The 16156-nt window shown below is 45.2% G+C and overlaps 1 protein-coding gene across 2 annotated transcripts in view; it reads left to right on the top strand.

Annotated features, from left to right (window-relative positions):
• Positions 1 to 3529: 3529 nt before the first annotated feature.
• Positions 3530 to 16156, top strand: part of VAPB (VAMP associated protein B and C) — a 49340-nt gene continuing 36713 nt past the window's right edge. Inside the window, exon 1 of one of the 2 annotated variants that reach the window (XM_060119923.1) lies at positions 3530 to 3854. In XM_060119923.1, coding sequence (XP_059975906.1) covers positions 3797 to 3854 — 58 coding nt within the window. In that variant the 5' untranslated portion in view covers positions 3530 to 3796. The remainder of the gene's footprint in view (positions 3855 to 16156) is intronic. The other variant, XM_060119922.1, reaches the window with a different exon arrangement.

Below are 16156 nucleotides of genomic sequence, written 5' to 3'. Positions count from 1 at the left end.
CCTTTGGGAAACAACCTGCAGTTTGAAAAATACTGGTTGAATAAACTACTAGTCAGACTTCTGGAAGAAAAGAGTGAGAGGATGGACTAAAATAACATTTAAAAGAGACATTGTCACACATGCTCCAACATGGGTGAATCTTGAAGACATTATGCTAAGTGAAATAAGCCAGACACAAAAGGACAAATACTGTACAATTCCACTTACTTAGAGTAGTCAAATTCATAGAGACTGAAAGTAGAATGGTGATTACCAGGGGCTGTGTGTGGGGGGAATAGGGACTTATTGTTTTTTGGGTATGGAGTTCTAGTTGCAAGATGAAAAGAGTTCTGGAGATGGATGGTGGTCATGGTTGCACAATAATGCGAATGTATTCAATATCATTGAACTGTACAGTTAAAATGACTAAGATAGTAAATTATATGCTATGTGTATTTACAACAATTTAAAAAATTAAAAAAATGTTGTTTGAGAATTTTCCAGAACCATGAAAGATACGTCAACAAATTCAGAAACCCTCGGGAATTCAAGCAGGATAAATGCTATAGACTGAACATTTGTATCCTCCCCAAAATTCATACGCTGAAACCCAATTCCTGAATGATGGTATTAAGGACCTGTGGTCAGGACCTGTGATAAGGTCATGAGTGGGGAGAGCTCATGAATAGGATTAGTGCCCTTATAAAAGAGACCCCAGAGAGCAAGAAAATAGCTGACTATGAACCGAAAGTGGGCTCTTGCCTGGCACAGAATTTGCTGGTGCTTTGATCTTGAATTTCCCAGGCTCCAGAACTGTGAGAAATAAATGTCATTATTTAAGCCATCCAGTCTATATGGTATTTTGTTAAAGCAGCCTGAATGGGCTAAGACAATAAATTAAAAGATACATCATGATAAAACTGCAGAACCCCAGGACAACAGGAAAAAACTTTTTATTTTTTATATTTTTAAAATTTTATTTATTTTACTTATTTATTTTTTGGCTGCGTTGGGTCTTCGTTGCTGCACGCGGGCTTTCTCTAGTTGCGGCGAGTGAGGGCTACTCTTAGTTGCGGTACGCGGGCTCCTCATTGTCATGGCTTCTCTTGTTGTGGAGCATGGGCTCTAGGTGCTCAGGCTTCAGTAGTTGTGGCTCATGGGCTCTAGAGCGCAGGCTCAGTAGTTGTGGTGCACGGGCTTAGTTGCTCCGCGGCATGTGGAATCTTACCAGACCAGGGCTTGAACCCGTGTCCCCTGCATTGGCAGGTGGATTCTTAACCACTGAGCCACAAGGGAAGCCCAAAACGATTATTTTTGAAGGAATAATGAGGAGATTGTCATCTGAAACCTCAGCAGTAACAACGAGAGCTGGAAGTCAGTGGTGGCATCCTCACAGCCCTGAGAGAGAACAATTGTCCCTCTAGTAAACCAGCCAAAATATCTTGCAAGAACAAGGGAAAAATAAAGTAATTTTCAGATGAACAAAAACCAATAGCATTTGCTCCAACAAACTCACTGAAACAGAGTTTAAAGGCTCTACTTCAGGCACGAGGAAAGTGATACTGGTTGTAAGTTCTGAGATGCAAGAAGAAAAGATGAGCAAAGAAACTGGTAACTGTGTGGTTGAGTCTAAACTAACATTGACTATATAAACAATTTAGTAATGACTCACTGGTGAAAAAGGAAAAGATTAAACTTAAAATATACTATAATTAAGGCATATAATTTAGGGGATGGGTGATTAGAGTTAAAGTATGCCTAAGTGCTTTTATTTTCAGGGAGCAAAGTAAAGAGTAATCACTAAAACAACATAAGTAGAGTACATAAGAGGAAGAAAAGTGGAATGAGGAAAAAACAATCAGCCCTAAAGAAGCAAAAAGGAAAGGAAAAAGAAAAAACAGTCATGACAAATAGAAGGCACAAAATAAGACTGTAGAAATAAATCCATATATATCATAAATATATAAGTATAAATGGACCAAATGCTGTAGTTAAAAGACAAAGATTATCTTTAAAAAAACCTTCTTATTATGAAGAATTCCAAGCATACTGAAAAGTGGGAAAAATAGTACAAAGAATCCCCATATGCCTGCCATGTAGGGTCAGTGTTAGCTATTTGCTGTGTTTCATCTATATATGAAAAGGAGAATATTAATACATATTTTATGTAGTAAACATTACATAACAAAGTAAAATTTAAATGTCAATAATGAGGTAAAGTGTTCACTTTTTTTTTTTTTTTTTTTTTTTTTTTTCTTTTTTTTTCTTTTTGCGGTATGCAGGCCTCTCACTGTTGTGGCCTCTCCCGTTGCGGAGCACAGGCTCCGGATGCGCAGGCCCAGCGGCCATGGCTCACGGGCCCAGCCGCTCCGCGGCATATGGGATCCTCCCAGACCGGGGCACGAACCCGTATCCCCTGCATTGGCAGGCGGACTCTTAACCACTTGCGCCACCAGGGAGGCCCAAGTGTTCACTTTTGAGGCCAAGCAGATGTGGGGTCTCAGTAATTTTTTTAAAAAATTATTTATTTATTTGTTTTTGGCTCTGTCAGGTCTTTGCTGCTTGTGGCGAGCAGGGGCTACTCTTCACTGCAGTGCGTGGGCTTCTCATTGCAGTGGCTTCTCTTGTTGCAGAGCACGGGCTCTAGGCACGCAGGGTCAGTAGTTGTGGCTTGTGGGCTTCAGTGGTTGTGGCTCGTGGGCTCTAGAGCACTGGCTCAGTAGCTGTGGCTCACTGGCTTAGTTGTTCTGTGGCATGTGGGATCTTCCCGGACCAGGGCTCCAACCCGTGTCCCCTGCATTGGTAGGCGAATTCTTAACCACTGTACCACCAGGGAAGTCCAGGGGGTCTCAGTAATTTTTAATCATGTACTTTTTCTGTGCAGTTATTTATTCAAAGGCTGCCTCTCCTATGGGCTCTAGTGAGAGGGTAGGAACCAGGTCAATATTTCTGATCATTGTATTTCTAAATATTTGTTGCATTTAGTAGCAAGGATTCAGCACAGTGTTTGTTACATAGTAAACATTTAATGTAGAGTAGCTTTTATTTATTATAATTGATGCTGTTGTTATCCAAAGCGTTCAGCAGAGTGGCACAAAATGAGCAAGCAATAATTGGTAGCTTACTAAATTTATATTTACTGTTTACCATACATCATCGTGCCTAGCACACATCATTCACCCATAAACATCATGTTTATAATAAGAATAAATAGTACTTTCATTATTATTCAAAATCTCTAAGTGCCTGGCACCACATTAGCAGGGGAAAGTGGAAGTTCATTCTTATTAATTATTATTATTGAGTAAAGCACTTAACACAAAGCCTGGCTCCCACGGGCCCTGAAAAAATAATCTTCAGGGGGACGGTCCTCAATTCTGGGCGTCCCCCACCCGCCCCTCCCCCGGACCTGCGCAACGCCCCACCCCCTGCCGTCCGGCAGCTCCGCCCCCGCGGCAAGCGCCGCGCCTGCGCACTGGCCGATAGGGGCTCGGCGCGCTCAGCTCTCCACCGCCCGAGCGCGCTCCGGGCCGTGGCGGCGGGCCTGCTGCGTGAGTGCGTGCGTCGCTGCGTGCGTGCGTGCGTGCGTGCGTGCCGTGCGCTCGTTGGGCACCGCGGCCACGGCCTCGCCCTCGCCCTCCGCCCCTGCGCCTGCACCGCGTAGGCAGCCCCCCGGCGCGCACCCCGTAGGCGACCCCCGCCCGCGCCCCGGCTGGCCCCCCCATTCCAAATTTAAAGGGGGCGCAGCATTCACGCCTCCCGCCCCAGGTGACCTCTCAGGGGTCTCCCCGCCCGAGGTGTCCCGCCGCCGAGGAACATGGCGAAGGTGGAGCAGGTCCTGAGCCTCGAGCCGCAACACGAGCTCAAATTCCGAGGTAAGCCCGGAGGCCCGCCGCCCCGCGCCCCCGCTGCGGCCCGCGCTCCGGAGGGCCCGGCGGCGCGGTGGTGACGTCGGCCCCCCGGCCGCGGCGCCCGCCCGCCCGCGCTCCCCGGGCCCCGAGGGCCAGGCGTCCGGCGCGGGAGTCCAGGGCCTGCTCCTCCGCAGCCTCCCGCGCCTCGCCCTCGAGACAGTCTCCTCGTTGCCGCTCTGGCCGTTCCTGTCCCGAATGCGGCCTCCTCACTGAGTGTGGGCCCCGGCGGCCTCCTGTGCCGAGAAGGCTCAGGCCCTGGGTCAGAGGTCGCCTCTCGCTGGCTGGCCACCCCGCCGTGGACACCTGCGGCCGTCCCCTGTCGCGTGGCAGCTCGGCACTTACCACTCGCTGAAAGGACCACTTTACGCACTTGTGTACCGTGTCTGTAAGGGGGGAAGCTCCATGAGGACAGGACTTTGTCACGTCTCTGCTTTATGCCCCGCACGCCTTAGGAGCCTAATAAGTACCTGTTGAGCAAATGAACGAAAGGAACGTCCGCAGAAGTTCCGACGGGATGCGTGGCCCAGCTTTCCTTCTCCTGCCTTTCTCGTGCCCGTTGCTCATGTCTCCGCAGCCGTGTGGGGCTGTCAGGGTGGCGAGATCTTTTTTCTCCCAGGAGCCGCCTGGGACTGGAGCCCGAGGAAGCCCAGGGGGCCACATGTGTTTGTGGCGAGCCAGAGACCCTTGAAATGTGTACCTTTAGTTTTTTTAAAATTATTTTTATTTTTATTTTATTTATTTATTTGGTTGCACTGGGTCTTAGTTGCAGTGGGTTGCGGCATGCATGTGGAATCTAGTTCCCTGACCAGGGATCAAACCTGGGTCCCCTGCATTGGGAGCTCAGAGTCTTATCCACTGTGCCACCAGGGAAATCCCTGTACCCTTAATTTTAATCTTTTCCCCCTACCTTCTCCAGCAAAATATCAGAGCCGGGGGATTTCATCTGACTTGGCCATTCCTTCTTTCCAGAGGGACTGAGTAACTGTGTAGCAGACATTGCTTCGCCCTTGAGAGAGATGAATGGACAAGACAGACAAGACCCCTGCTCTCATGAAGCTTACCTTGTAGGGAGGGGCCACAAGCCAGCACACGAGAGTGTTTCAGGTAGTGGTGAGTGCTGTGAAGGAAATAAGACAGGCTGGCTTGATGAGACTATGCTTGCATTGGACGGCCAGGTCACCGCTGTGTCACCAGCACTTAGCCTAGGGTGGCTGCTCGATAGATGTTTGTGGCATTGGAATGCCTGCTGGCCCCAAGGCACCCCACCTTAAATGTACCGGCAGGAGGTAGTGTCCGGTAACGGACCCAAAGTTACTCAGTTGGCAAATGGCACATTTGAACCCAGATTTCAGAGTTCACGCTATAACCGTTATGCTGTCCGACCCCTGGGAAATACTCCAGTTCTGTGACTGTCACTTAGCTTCCCAGGTTAACAATCTCCAGATGGTCACATTGGGAAGTGACTCCAAATGTATAAACAACTGAAGGTTTTCCAGTTAAAACAAACACCCCAAAAACCTAACGTGGATTATAATTCCACAACCGTGCTATAGCTTACGTGATGTTCTCGTCGCCCGCCTGAGAAAGGAATCCAGGTGACTCAATTGAATGTGGAGGGTGGTGGTTTCCACTTGAGTTGTCTGAAGTTCTCTACCCCGGAAGCCTGGCTTAGCTACTCCTGGGAATTGGCACGTGCATTCATTTAGTCCACAGACATTTCAGCGCCTGCTCCACGTGCCAGGTACCAGGAGATGAGTCACATCACGTGTAGGCCCCTGCTGTCCCTCAACCCCCCACCCCAGAACTTAGGTCTAGGGAAGAGAGCAGATGACAGAACCAGCCAGAACAGTGCAGTGATGCAGGGTAGTCCAGAGTACTCGGAGAGCACTAAGGAGGCCAACTCCTGAAGGAGGTGTCATTTGAGCAGAGTTTAAAGGTCGAATGGAAGCAGGTGAAAAGCAGAAAGGGTTGGGGAGCGTGTCAGGTGGAGGAAATTGCACGTACAGAGGCACGAAGACTGAGGTGATGGGGCTCCTTTGGGATGCCAGTAGTATTTCAGAATGACGGTGACAAAGAGCATTTATTGGGGTCGCGAGGCAAAGGAGGAGATGAGGCTGTCTAGTAGACAGGAGCCAGTTCTTCTCAGGCCTCTGTGCACAGACACAGCCAGTGTCCAAGTGCATATTGTGTTGTGTCTCCTCGGCTAGTTCTTCCTTGATTGATCCCCTGCAACCTTAACCCCACCCCTAGTACATACACTCTCCTCTAATGTGATGTGATAGAAAGAGGCACTAATTGGAGAAAATTGAAGTTTTTGTCCCAGTTCTTTTACTTAGTGATGTTTGACCTTGGGCTGCCCACTTTGCTCCCCAAAGCCTGGGATTACTCTTTACTCCATGGGAATGGCGCTCATATCTCCCTTACCTCGTGTAGAAACTTTTGTTGGTATTATGGCTGCTCAGCTGCTTTGTAAATGTGCAGTATTATGCAGAGACTGGTTGTATTTACACCACTGGTTTCATCATTTCAACTTCTTTACCTGAAAGGTATGGCAAAGAAGAGTGACCTGTCTCTGGCCTAGGGTTGACCAAAGTAATGATGGCCAAAGTCACTGGATATTTTTGCTAGGGAAGTGATCCAGGAAAGTTACGGTGTCAAATTGTTGAAGGCTGTTGGCTTGAGGCATCTGCAGGCATATGTGAACCACCTTATGATTTGTTTGTTGGTTAGTTTTAAACTGAGGACTAAGATTGTGAAGTCAGAATAGAGGCTCAATACCCTGTTTTGCTGTATAGACAGCATTCGTTTCAGGACGAGAACTGGCACATTTAACTGGTGTCTTCCAGACTACTTGGGGTGATGATTCTGACTTCATACGGTTCACTTAGATGAATCAAACTCGTAAGCTAACTTTGCTTAAGAAGATAATAATTAAAATGCTTGTCATCCAGAGGAAAAAATTAGTCATCTTTTAAGTGTAGCCTAAAATGACATAGGGTTGTATATGTTGGATTCTTTTTCGTCTTGGGCATTCTGTGTGATTCTTTTGAAGTTAAGGATGTTGCAGAAGAAAAGAGGGCACAGACTTGCAGGACCTCGTTCAGTCTCATAGGAAGTGCCGTGCTGCCTTGTGTTGAGTGTCAAAAGGAGGAGGATTCCTGGCCTCCTGAAAGGAGCATGACACTGTGACATTTGCCTTGGTGAAGCAGTAGGATCTCTTTGGACTGGGGACACCTTTCTGGAAGAGTTAAGGGCTTCTACAACCTGGGAGGTGTGTTTTGCGTTGTTGCTCTTTCTGTTGCTCTCACCTCTTCCAAGGCCACATCATTTTCTTTTTCACTCTGAGGTCCCACGTGTTGCCCAGCTGAATGAGAGCTTTTTGAATGAGTCACTTTCAGGGCATTTTGTATCTCTTTTTTTCCTCCTCCCCTCCCCCTTCCATAGATTCCATCCACGGTCAGTAGTGTGTCTTGTATTTTCTCGGTCGTTGCCCAGGACTCTTAATCCTTCTTCACATTCCGGCATTCTCCCCATCTCGTGATACTGTTACCTGAGAGTGGTCAGTTAACCGTCCTCGTGAGCTGATTAGTTAAGATTTAAACCTGCTGTGGACCCATTGCTTTTGCTTTATTGTGTGACTAAACCATGGCCTTCTAGAAGTCTCGGGTAGTCCTGCTGTTGGTCAGTGTGGGTCACAGGTCGGGTAGCACCACTGGATTGGTGTGGTTGATGACCACTCTGGGGTGGAAATAGGAACTTGGGTAGATAGGTTAGGGACAGTCTCTTTTGTATAAGGAAAGCGTGCTTAGAATCATTAGTTCACCCTCTTAAGTTAACGTGTAGTTTAGTATTTAGGAAGCTAAAAAATTATAACATCTTGTAGATATAGTCTGTTCAATGCAGTAATTATCTTTCAGATGCTAATCACAGCATTAATTCTCTAGTTTTAGCATAGCACTGATTTCCTTAACATTTCATGATCACATAGAGCAGACTGTGTTTTACAGCACAACAAAATGTCAGCAGTGTGCTTAAGATTCTTTATGGTAGTGGTTTAAATCCATCCTGAATAGATCATCTTCATTTATATAATTATTAACCAGCTTGCTTATAAGAAGCAAGTGGCATTAAACTTACCAACCTTTAGTCAAACCTAAATCTTCATAGATTGTTACTTACTTCTGAGTTTTTGTTCCTGGGAGAGGAATGTGAGGTAGAAGTTAACTTACTTTTACCCACTTATTTACTTCTCTTCTTCACGGTTAACTCCTTAAGGAAGAAATGGATAGTTCTCGGCTATGTGCTTATATGGTGATAGTTCCTTGTTGTGTGTGGTTGTAACATGAACACAGTTTTCTTCATGATAAACCTGGTAGCTTTGCATCCAAGTGTGGATTTATTAAAATAATTAGTCTGAATTGATGCTTATAAAAGAGGTGAACTCTTAAACATGATTAACACTGTCTTTTATTTATTAAAATTATATAGCATCTTTCCTTCCAGCGCGGAAGGCAAAATACTGAGAACTTTGACCCTGTAATATTACCACTAAGTTGCTGAAAATCAGGGGAGGAGTCAAGGGAGTAAACTATATTGGTTATACTCAAATACTACCCTTAGACTTGATTTTTAGAACCTGAAACTTGAATTTTTACATAAGGAGTTATCTCCAAGATTGCTTCATATATCTCCCACTTGTATTTGAAAAATTTGCCATCTGAAGGATGACCATGATTTGGAAGAAATGAGCATAGCTTTCAGCAAGACGACAAGAAAGACGAACACAAAGAGTGCTGAGTTCCATTAGTCAAGACAGGGTTGCCATTGAGTGTCTTTAATGAAATAAAAGCCTTCTGAGCAGTTATTTTGCACTGGGGATTGTGTTAAAAACAAAGCTGCATTATGGTTTCCAGGCTTGCTTCCTCCTGTTCTATCATTCTAGGCCCCTCTCTCTAGGCTGTCATCAGCATAGCGTATCCAGGATTGCTTTGGCCCTTGCTCGGTGGATGTGCACATTCTTTGAAGTTTTTACCTGACAGACCTAGGCTGCTAGCTTTACGAAAACAACAGTTGTTTAAAAAGCTTCATTATGGGAACAAAATTACTGAACTTGACAGTCATTTTAAGACTATTTTAAAAAATACCAGTGTGGCAAAACAGTATCTCTAGAATATCTGTTTTTCAAAATGTTAAATACGTTGTTTTAACAAAAGCTGTTGATGTCTAGAAACAATGCCTTAATGTGCTTTTGGATTTTCCCCCCTTGCCTGGAAAAAAAAAAAAAAAAACCGTTGAGAAAATGCCATAGTCCCAAGGGAAAAATCTTGAAGTGCTTTCATTTAATAATTTAGCATTAATGGCACAAAACTGTAAAGGTATAGAAATACCTCCCTAGAGTTTTCCTTCATCCTTTCAGAGGGGTTATTATCAGTTTTTCACTAGCAGTTACTATTTCTTTTCATCTGTGTCAAGTAGTGTCTTCAATCAGGCTTTTGGCTGTGTTTGTGTGTGCACGCCCATGTGGGCACCTAAAGTGTTGCTGGTGTGCACACATTCTCACAGGTACCCGTGATGTGTTTGAGTTAGTATCCAGTTGGCATTTCAGTAGGGTCTTACAACCTTAGCCTATTTGGGAGGGGCGTTAGGGAAATAAATATTTTGGAGGAGAAAGAGATTGAGACTGTTTTGTCTTTTGGATTGTACTTGAAGACAGTGTTATATGGGCCCCTGTACCGTTTACCTAGATTTGAATTGCTTGTGATGTGGCTTGTAACCTTTATGACTCTAAGTTCCTTGGGCTGTCTTTAAAGGCTGGAGGGTGCTCAAAGATTGGAGAGGAACAGAACCCCGCACCAAGGGAGCTGGGAGCAGAGGGCGTATTTGTAAGGGGCTAAGTGGTGGAGGTCCACCACTTAGTAGACCCCGCAGTAGGGTGGGTCTGGAGTTAAAAGCAGTGGCCATAGTGGAGCTGACACTCTTTTTGCAATATGAGAGGAAAGAAAGGGTGAGGGAAGAATGAACATTTCTAGGAGATAAATGCTTAATTTCCAGAAGGTAGACCACAAAGTCTAGGGACTGTGGTAGATGCTTTATGTTCTTCATCTTATTATTTAATCTACAACACAGTCCTGTGACGTGAGTTACTCAGTGGTTAGGGAGCCTGCTTCTGGATGAGGCCACTGTGGTAAACAGTGGTGCAGGGATTCAATGCAGGTTTGTCTGGCGTCAAAGCCCATTTCTTTCACATCGACTCTAGAATGAACTCATAAAGGGTTTCATTTTGGAGGGAGGGAGGCAGAGAATTTTTAACCATTAAGGAAGTGTTAGGAGCTGTCAGGGTAATTTCTTAAGAACATTAATTAATTAAGAATTATTATTTGTGGAATTTTTAGGAGGGATTTCTCAGCATACTTTTTAAAAGTTCCTGCTGGTGACTCCAGAGCATTCTTTGATTTACCTTGTGAATATTCAGTTTTTATAACAGGTATCATTGGTGTTTAATGATTCTGTATATTTAGAACACATTTAACTTTCGAGTAATTTGCAAGTCTGCTCTGGAGTCTTTGGAAGGTAGGGTGAAACTTACAGGTAGAGATTTCACGGGTTTGCACATTTGTAAAGTGGGAATTTAGAGTTCAAAAGGGTGCTTATTAAGATAGGAAGGTCTGAAATAAGTGACCTTCATAGGTGCTATCTTAAACCTTACAAGTGGGGCTACAAAGGCAGAGAAACAAATAAGTGTGAATTAACATATAACTAGAGATTTCTCAAATGTTGAAAGAGAAAAACTCAAGGTGAATATCAGAATGTGCTGTTTTATTCTGTAGGAGGTATACTTTGGGAAGTCATCATTCCCCCAAATGATGACATCTATGCACATGAATCAGATTGGAGAGGGTTTAGAGACATGCATGGGTATGATGATTGTGTGCGTAGTAGATGATTGTCTGATTGAGAGTATTTGGGGTTTCTTCCTTTTCCACAGCTCATCCTTTGAGGTTTACTTCATAAACAGATGACCCCCCTCTTGTCTGACGGAGTATAGCATAACTGTGACTCAGGGTCCTGAAAGCTTCCTGTGGGCCAGGCACCGGAGTGGGGACTGGAGAGGAGTCCCGGCCCTTAGAGTTTCCAGCCTCCAGGTGTTGGGAGGATGGAGGAGAGTGTGGAAATGGGACACTTACGGGCTGTCCCTCACTGGGAGCTTAGAAAAAACTGTTAATTCTGCTTTGGGGTTTGAACCTCACAGGAAAGGTGGGATTTGAGATCTGTGACTTGTGCTAGGCATTTTTCTATAAGTGCTCATTTATTCTTAAAACAGGTCTAGGAAGTAGATGGTTATGATGCTCAGGTTCATAACCTGAATTAGAGGTAGAACTGGGATTTGAACCAAGATCTGTCTGACTGCAAAGCCCATGTTGTTTATCATTACATTGGCTATATTGCTCCCTTTAAAAAGTTAGTGGGAGTGTGGCTCACTAGGAAGGCCTGGGATTTTCTTATTTATTATGTTGTTAGGAAGATGAAAGCAGGACTGGAAATAGGACAGTGGGACTTGAGAAGGAGCAGTGAAAGAGAAACAAGATATAAACAGGAAGGAAACGTGCTTAATTGTCATTGTAATCTAGTAATGGCTTCTTTGTCACCGCTTCCACGAAGCGCAGAGTTGTTCTGGAACGCTAAAGCGACTGATTAAAAAAATCTTAATACTAATTCTGTTTTCCCCTGAGAACTTTTGTTCTCACTCGATCACTTCTGATTGTGTCATTCATGTATTAATGTTGAAAATTATGTGCTAATGTTATCACCACACCTTTCCTTCTACCACCGCCCCCCCCCCCCCCCAACTCCAAGGCCTTTATTATACCTCAGTGTCTGTCATCACAAACAGTGCAGGTTGACTGGGTACTCTTTTGCCTTTTAGTTACATCACTCAGCAACATTTACAGTATAGTAGAAAAAAGGGAAGGAAAGGAATGGTACCTAGGTCAGTCTTCTCTTCCTGTCCATTCTCAGAGGACCCTCCAGCCTTTAGAGAACCCAAGGAATTAAGTGTTCCAAGCCACATCACATGCAGTTCAAATCTAGGTGAACAGCCAAGTATTATCATCATCTCCATCTTAAAAATGAGAGAAACTGGGCCCAGCACTTGGTGGAATGCATAATTTGCACCTCGGCCTTTCCAGCCTCTACAGCTTGTGTGCTTTGTATTACAAAGGGACGCTTCTGTTCCTACTCCTGCTGTCACTTAGAGAGACACTCAGCTCACCTCCCCACCCAGCTTTGATTTCCTCTTCTGTTGGATGAGGAAGCTTGAACTCCATGCCACTTTGTGTTCCTTCCAGCTCTAGTCTTGAAAACGTGTGATTAAAATTTATTTTCGCTGAAGAAGAAAGATGGAAAGCCCGTGAGGGCAGAAAGTGGAGTTTGTATTCCTCTTAGAACCTACCATTGCTCTGCACTAGTGGGCTCTCAGATCTTTGATTAATGAGCCCTCTTGTTCCTGTTGCAAAGCTCACTCTATCCTAGTAACCTTTCTTGAGTATTCTTGGATATTCTTATCCAGTTCCAGTGTTTTCTGCATCACCTCAAACTGTACAGATTGTGTACCACTGCATGTTTAGTTTATGTTCTCCTCTCCTTGTGCTTTATTTACTGATTGCTTTGTCTTCCATGCTATAGAATGCAAGCTCCTATAGGTTTTGTTTCTCTAGTTTTCCCCAGCGGTAACTGATAGAATATATTCTTTTCTTAATTGTTTGCTTCTGCTAGTAACCCCAAAGAAGTCATCTTTTCAGTGTTTGGTTTGACCATTTGAAATAGAAGCATACACAAGAATAAAAAGAGGGATTTGCTGAAAAACCAAAGGTTTGTCCTTGTGGAGGCTTATTTGAATTCTCTTTCTGTTGGTCGAATTGATTTGTTGGCATATAAGTGTGTCCTGATGGACTGCTTTGAAAATCTAAATCCGTGCTTTTTGACCTTTTCGAAGTCAGGCACTGCTTTACTAATTGGATGAAGAAAAGCCATGAATCACTCCTTGGAGAATCTGCAGATACACTCCTCATTCAAAACTTCTCATGTAGTTTGGGGACAGGAGGATCACAGTTTACTGTGGGTGCCTAGTTGGCCTCTAATCTTGCTCAGAGAATGGCGGAGGGGGAAGAAACATGAGAGGTCATCTGGAGATGTCCAGAGAAAACTTGATCAGTTTATTTGGGTCTCTTTATTTTATTGTTTCAAAAAATTTTTAAATGAACGCCTTTGCCCTTCCTAGTAAGATTGTTTCTTTTTCTTTTCTTTTCTTTTCTCTTCTCTACATGCCTAACTTTGAGCACAGTGCTTTGGCAATTAGTCCTCTTCAGTAAATGTCTGAGTGTTGTCCTGTCTACCTTTAAAAAAGAATAACTGCTTTCTCAGTCTCGTTCGCTCTCCCTAGCTACTCCCTTCTGGAAGTAGCTTCTCCTAGCAAGCCTCTGCAAACAGTCTTCATGACCATTTTCTCACCACCCATTCACTCCTAAAGTCATTGCCTGGGGACTTTCTTGCTTCATTACTGCATCTGTTGTTGGATTTTTATTCTTTATCTCCTGTGTACCCTCTGTAGCATTTGACACCTGTTGCCCTTGTGCTACTTGACACTCTTCCCTTCACCTTCTTAATCCCCCTCTTTTGGCTTTCTCCCACCCATCTGGCTGTTTCTACCCGCTCCTTACAGAGTCCTGTGGGTGAGGCTCAGGGGTACAGGTTTCCCTCCCCCCACCCCCACCCCTTCTTGCTCCTTTTCTCTTTGTCTCTCAGCGTCCCCACCCGTCTTCCTTTTTCCCTGTTGGGGAGCTCTTCTGCCAGTACCCTTGGCTTCTAACGGTGTTGACCAATGATCCTAGGCCTGACCCGAGCCCTTATGTGGGGCTGCAGATACTTCAAATGCAGCATGCCCCGAGATGTACGCTTCCCCACTGCCTTTTCCTTTTCTCTCCAAACCTCCTCTTCCTGCACATACCTCCTTGAATGGTACCCACATCCACACAGTGGAGCGACCGAACTCAGAAAGCCCGTGACTCGGCTCTCTCCCGTCTTCCTTGTCCCCTCTATATGGCTGCCTCACCTTTCTCCCGGATGACTGTAATTAATAGTTTCTTACCTGGGGTTCCTGCCTGAGTCCTCTTTCTTCTCTCCATACTGATGGCACTTTCAAATGTGCAAATCTCAGCTTATCTCTTGCTTTTTTTTTTTTTTTTTGAAGTTTTGGATTTTATTTTGTTTATTTTTTACACAGCAGGTTCTTATTAGTTCTCTTGCTTTCTTAAAATCTTTAAATGTCTACCCATTGCCAAAAGAATAACTTCTAAATTCTTTAACAAGACCTGGAAAATCATTTGTGCCCTTGATCTCTCCAGCATCACCTTTCCTCATGCTTGTGCTCTGGCCTTTGGTTCTCCCTGGTTGTAGAGCTTTTGCATATGTTGTTTCCATCACTCAAGATGAGTTCACTCCTCCTCCTGTCCCACCGCTCCCTCCTGCACTTTTTTTTTTTTTTGCGGTATGCGGGCCTCTCACTGTTGTGGCCTCCCCCATTGCGGAGCACAGGCTCCGGACGCGCAGGCTCCGGACGCGCAGGCTCAGCGGCCATGGCTCACGGGCCCAGCCGCTCCGCGGCATATGGGATCCTCCCAGACCGGGGCACGAACCCGTATCCCCTGCATCGGCAGGCGGACTCTCAACCACTTGCGCCACCAGGGAGGCCCCCTCCTGCACTTTGAGGTCCTTTTCCTGGCACTCCACTCACACTGTGCCTGTCCCCTGTGCCCCTGCGTGTATCGTGGTGAGTTGTGTTTGGTTACTTGCCTTCCTCCCCTGTTAATCAGCAAGGCCTTGGTCTTTTTTGGACCATGTCTTTTATCCCTGGTCCCAGTGCTTAGCATAATGCATGGCACGGGGCCCCTTCTCAGGGAGTTCATGTCCAGGCTGAGAAAGGTGAGAAGGGAAAAAGAAAAGAAAACTTTCTGTGCAAAGGAATGTGAAGCCCCTCAGCAAGGCCTGCTGTGTGCAGCTGATCGATGTGGACATAGTGCCTTCCACTCAGAAAATAAAGATATTCTACCAAGCACTGGTCACTTTTCTCTCCTCTGCACACTTAGGTTTCACCGCCTCCCCTCCTGGTGCAGAGCCTCAGCACCGCCCCCACCGCCTCTTCACCTGGTGTGCTTCACCCCCTTCCTTTTCCATCACTTGTGGTATCTTGCTCCACTAGTCAGCCTCTGTGTTTCTGGTGTCTCAACTTTCTGTTCTACTTGATGCTTTCCCAGTGCCTGCAAACATGGTTAAGTTTCCCCTTCCTAAAAGGAAATCACATTCCTCCAGATCTTCCCCCACTTTAGCAAATGCTCGGTCTTACATCACAGGTAAAGTTTTGGAAGCAGTGAATCTCAATGACTGGGTTACGTCTTCACTTTCTTTTCGGTTCTCATTCCTTACCCCTCCACTGAAGCCCTTCTCAGTTCACCAGGTTTCTCTTTGTGACTTTTGTCTTTGACTTTTCTGGTGAACTGCCCAGCCGTTTATCATCTCTTTTACTGGATGTTGACATTCCCCAAACTTCTGTCCTCAGTCTTCTCCATTTAAGCATTCTCTGTGTTGTCTGATTAATAGTCCCTTCAGCTCTCACTTCTACACAGAAAACTTTCATATCTCCATCTCCAAGCAGATCTTTTGATCTCTAGGCTATCTGCCTACCAGTCATTCCTGCCTATCTGGTGGTCATGAAAACACCTCAGGACGTGCCATATTCCACGCTGCATTCATGGTTTATGCTCTCGTTCCCCGTTGAACGTGTCTGCCGTATCTTGGGAATGGCCCTTGCACCCAGAGGGGTAAGCCAGAAATCCTAACCTCGTCTTTCCCCGCCCCTTATCCCACACTGCTCACATCTAGTCGGTCCATTTTCATTAGCAGCGTCTCCTGCACCCCTTTGCTTCTGTTTCTGCCCACTGCCATATCCTGAGTGTAGGCCCTCTCTCTTCAGTAGTATTGCCCCACGTCCCAACTCCCAGTTTCTCATTTACTCCCTACTTCCCTCACCCTTCAAGCTATCCTGGATAGACTTTTCAGAGTTATTTTCTAAAAATTGAAATTGATCATGTCATTTCTTTATTTTAAAACGTTCGTTGGCTCCCTCAATCCTACAGGTTAGTGTTCAGAATTCTTAGGCCAGCATCACAGCCTTTCAAAACTGGGTCACACTTCTTTATTTTTAAAACAATCGG

Source organism: Mesoplodon densirostris, chromosome 16, assembly GCF_025265405.1.
Source record: "Mesoplodon densirostris isolate mMesDen1 chromosome 16, mMesDen1 primary haplotype, whole genome shotgun sequence".
Taxonomy (NCBI): domain Eukaryota; kingdom Metazoa; phylum Chordata; class Mammalia; order Artiodactyla; family Ziphiidae; genus Mesoplodon; species Mesoplodon densirostris.
The sequence above is the reverse complement of the archived record's forward strand: the minus strand, read 5'-3'. Positions and strand labels throughout refer to the sequence as shown.